This window comes from Octopus bimaculoides, chromosome 11 (genome assembly GCF_001194135.2).
Source record: "Octopus bimaculoides isolate UCB-OBI-ISO-001 chromosome 11, ASM119413v2, whole genome shotgun sequence".
In the NCBI taxonomy this organism is placed as follows: Eukaryota; Metazoa; Mollusca; class Cephalopoda; order Octopoda; family Octopodidae; genus Octopus; species Octopus bimaculoides.
In genome coordinates, this window is record NC_068991.1 from 22279203 (window position 1) to 22280345 (window position 1143).

General features: G+C 30.1%; 1 protein-coding gene across 2 annotated transcripts in view; it reads right to left on the reverse strand.

Annotated features, from left to right (window-relative positions):
* LOC106879402 (zinc finger protein 341) overlaps window positions 1-1143 on the reverse strand; it is a 20453-nt gene that overhangs the window by 14961 nt on the left and 4349 nt on the right. Inside the window, exon 2 of one of the 2 annotated variants that reach the window (XM_014928945.2) lies at window positions 688-732. The exons of the other annotated variant lie outside the window; for it this stretch is intronic. Coding sequence (XP_014784431.1) covers window positions 688-732 — 45 coding nt within the window. The remainder of the gene's footprint in view (window positions 1-687; window positions 733-1143) is intronic. 2 annotated transcript variants of the gene reach the window in all.

The window sequence follows — 1143 nt, forward strand, 5'->3', positions numbered from 1 at the left end:
GTACAAGCCTAAATGTCTCATTTGCTGAAGATAAAGCAGGAAATTTTTTTATACTGATGAGGCCAACTGAGGCAGAAACAGGTGCCCACAGTTTTCCTTTAAACACTCAGAGGATCTTTTCCTTAAGGATTTGTCAATTAATAGAATTCTTGATTCTTGAGATTATCTCCCTTTCTTGTCCAGAGTTAGTACTAAGCGATTGGTCTACCTTCACTGGAAGCAAGGATAATTTCAATAAATCAAGAATTTTGCTGTATTTTTTTTTTAAGCATTCACTCATTACAAGGTCCTAAGACCACTGAAAACGTAAGAACTACTAGAATAAAATGGATGCTAGACAGAAGTCAATAGGTGACAATGTTATTTAATATACTTTTATAGCAGAGACTCCAGCTAAGATCTGAAGAAGGAATTGTAATTCCGAAATATCATCGGACTATAGATAACCAAATTACAACAGGTATATAGTCCCTTTTTTGTTCTATAGTGCATTGTTGTACCATTCTAAACTTTATTCTTTACAAACAATACACAATGCTTCAAGCGAACTACAATACTCTCATACTTTTAATTGTCTTTGTTGTTCAACTACATGTCTTGGTCACTAAGTTATTTCTTTTAGCTCATTTTCATTTCACATATACACACACACATGTAAATTTATACGTAATTTTTCTATATACTCACTGTGGTAATGGATGATAAAGCCAGTTTTCACTTGAGTTGGTATACCTGGATGTATATCAAATTGTTAATTAATCAAACAGGTAAACCACCCAAAATAAATTAGACATTAAGAAGCTGTATCCTAAATGTGTATTAATAGTTATTTATACATACTGGAAAAATGCTCCCAATAAGAAAAACTGAGTATTGTATAACTTATGATAAAAATGAATATATGTATATATTTATGTATGTATGCATGTATGTATGTATGCATGTATGTATGTATGCATGTATGTGTGTGTATTTATATATGTAATATATGTATGTATGTGTACATTTATATATGTGTGTCTTTGTATACACAAACATATATATATATATATATATATATATATGTAGTGAAACTACCTATCGCCATTAGATACAAAACTACTATCGCCATTACATACAATCTTCTCATTTAAATATAAACAC